The sequence below is a fragment of the Oratosquilla oratoria genome, chromosome 1 (assembly GCF_046742065.1).
Source record: "Oratosquilla oratoria isolate Oo_2021 chromosome 1, ASM4674206v1, whole genome shotgun sequence".
Lineage (NCBI taxonomy): Eukaryota > Metazoa > Arthropoda > Malacostraca > Stomatopoda > Squillidae > Oratosquilla > Oratosquilla oratoria.
In genome coordinates, this window is record NC_134777.1 from 42,161,003 (window position 1) to 42,163,502 (window position 2,500).

Below are 2,500 nucleotides of genomic sequence, written 5' to 3' on the forward strand. Positions count from 1 at the left end.
ATGCCTGCAACAAGATGAAGACGAAGTGTTGGGTGCTAAATGCTTTAGAATTCCTATGCCTACTATGGGTTATCATAGTACATTATTCAAAGTATTTGAAGCTCCAGAAAATACTACACACACACACACACACACACACACACACACACACACACACACACACACACACACACACACACACACACACACACACACACACACACACACTAATCACTGTTCTTTTTCAGGTCTCTTCTGTAACTTTCTTGATTTTCTTTCCGTGCTTGTATCTTTACTATTCCATTTTATTAGATCCTCTCTATCAATAGTTTCTATGCCTTTCATGATTCTATAAATAGTTATCGAGTTTCCTCTCTTCTTCTTTGCTCTAATGTCTGTAGCTCAAGTTTGGTAGTCTCACGTCATATGGTAATTCTGAGAGTGTTGGTGCCAGTTTCGTAATCGCTCTTTGTATTCTTTCAAGTTTTGTTATAGATTTTTTTTTTTTGTACTTGGTGACTACGTCGTTGCTGCATACTCCAATCTTGGTCTTATCAAAGTGACTAGTATTTTCTTCACCATTTCTTCGTCCAGGTATGTAAATGCCACTTTGATTGTTCTTATTAACTTATAAATTTCTCAATTTTTTTTTTATATGTTGCTCAGGTGACATAATAGTGACTCCCAGGTCCTTCTCATTTTCTACTTTTTTAATTTCTTCCTCTCCCAATTTATATGATCTCACTATTCTTTTTTTTTTGCTTCTTCCAAATTCCATTATACTACACTTCTTAATATTGAATTCCATCTCCCACTTCCTACTCCATTCCCATACTTTATTGAGATCACTCTGAAGCGACTCACAATCTTCTACAGTGTTCATTTTTTCAACAATTTTGCATCATCTGCAAAGAAACTCATAACTTTTAATCCCTTTATCCATATCATTAATATATATAGCAAACATTATTGGGGCTAAAACTGATTCTTGTGGAGCTCCACTAATCACTTCATCCCAATTAGAGTGTTTGTCTCTTATCACCACTCTCATTTTTCCTTCATGCAAGAAGTCTTCCATCCACTTCAGCAGCTTGCCCTGTATTCCTCCAGCAGTTTCTAATTTCTTTAGCAATTTCTTATGTGGCACCTTATGATTTTTTTTTTCAGGTCTAGAAATGCACAATCAGCCCATCCATCTCTTTCTTGTATTACATCTGTTGGCCTTGAATAGAAACACATTAAGTTTGTGACGCATGATCATCCTTGTCTAAATCCAAATTGCCTTGGATTTAGTACGTTGTTTTTCCAAATGCCTTACCCATCTACTTTTGATAATTCTTTCATAAATCTTAACTATCGTACTTGTAAGAGAGACCTGTCTATAGTTAGTAGTGTCTTCCTTGTTTCCCCCCTTATATATTGGTACTATATTTGCTCTTTTCCAATCTTCTGGAACTTTTCCTTCTTTTAATGAATTGCTTATTAGACTATGTATTTTGTCTGTTAGTTCATTACTGCATTCTCTCAAAATCCAGTTTGCCATTTCATCTGATTCATGCGATTTTCTGACATCGAGATTACTCATGTGATTCATTATTTCATTCCTTGTTACTTCTATCTCTTTCATAGAGGGGGGTGGCTTTCTGCTCCCACTCGATATCTCTAGATTGTATGTTCTCCCTTGTAAACACCGATTTAAAATGCATGTTCATAATTTCTGCCATTTCTATTTCCTCTGTGTATTGAACTCCTTGACGTAGTTTCTCTAATTCTTGTTTGTTTTGGTTGATCTGTACATTTTTCTATGACATCTATTTCCTATTTTCTCTTTTCTTCTCTGCACACTTGTACATATTGATTTCTATAACTAGCATATATTTTCCATTTTTCAGGTCTTTTGCCTTTTTTCCATTTTATCCAAGCTTTATCTCTTTTCTCTTTTAACTCCCTGCATCTTTTGTTGTACCAATACTTTACATATCATTTTTCTTGTTTTTGTCTTGGAATATACAAAGGATTACAAAGGATTACAAAGGCGGAGCATGCCGACAGGAGACCTTTTGATCCATATCTAGGTCGGATGCGAAAAAAAAATCATATTAATAATAAATTAAAACTATAATAATGTAAAAATAACAAATAAAATACATAAATAAATGCATAGGTATAGTTAAATAATAAACAAACAGGTAAATAGTAAATGATTATAAATTGACATATAACTAATAATAAATGAAAATCAGACAGACAAATTATAACAAAACAAAAACAAATAATATAACATAAATTATAATCATTACAGCATCTTACTTAGGTATTTATCTAAATGATTCTTAAAGCTTCGAACTGAACTACATTGCACTACCTGTGCAGGAAGTTTATTCCATTCATTAACTACACGGTTGGTGAAGTTGTTTCTACCTACTTCCAAATTGAATCTATTTCCGGACAGTTTGAGACCATTGTTTCTTGTCTGATTCTCATTCAATGTGAAAATTTGGTCACTTTTGATGTTGTCAAT

General features: G+C 33.4%; 1 protein-coding gene across 1 annotated transcript in view; it reads right to left on the reverse strand.

Moving 5' to 3' along the window:
- Positions 1-2,500, reverse strand: part of LOC143033025 (sodium- and chloride-dependent GABA transporter 1-like) — a 53,789-nt gene that overhangs the window by 29,833 nt on the left and 21,456 nt on the right. The window contains exon 4 of the mRNA XM_076198224.1: positions 1-4. This exon is cut by the window's left edge and continues 151 nt beyond it. Coding sequence (XP_076054339.1) covers positions 1-4 — 4 coding nt within the window. The remainder of the gene's footprint in view (positions 5-2,500) is intronic.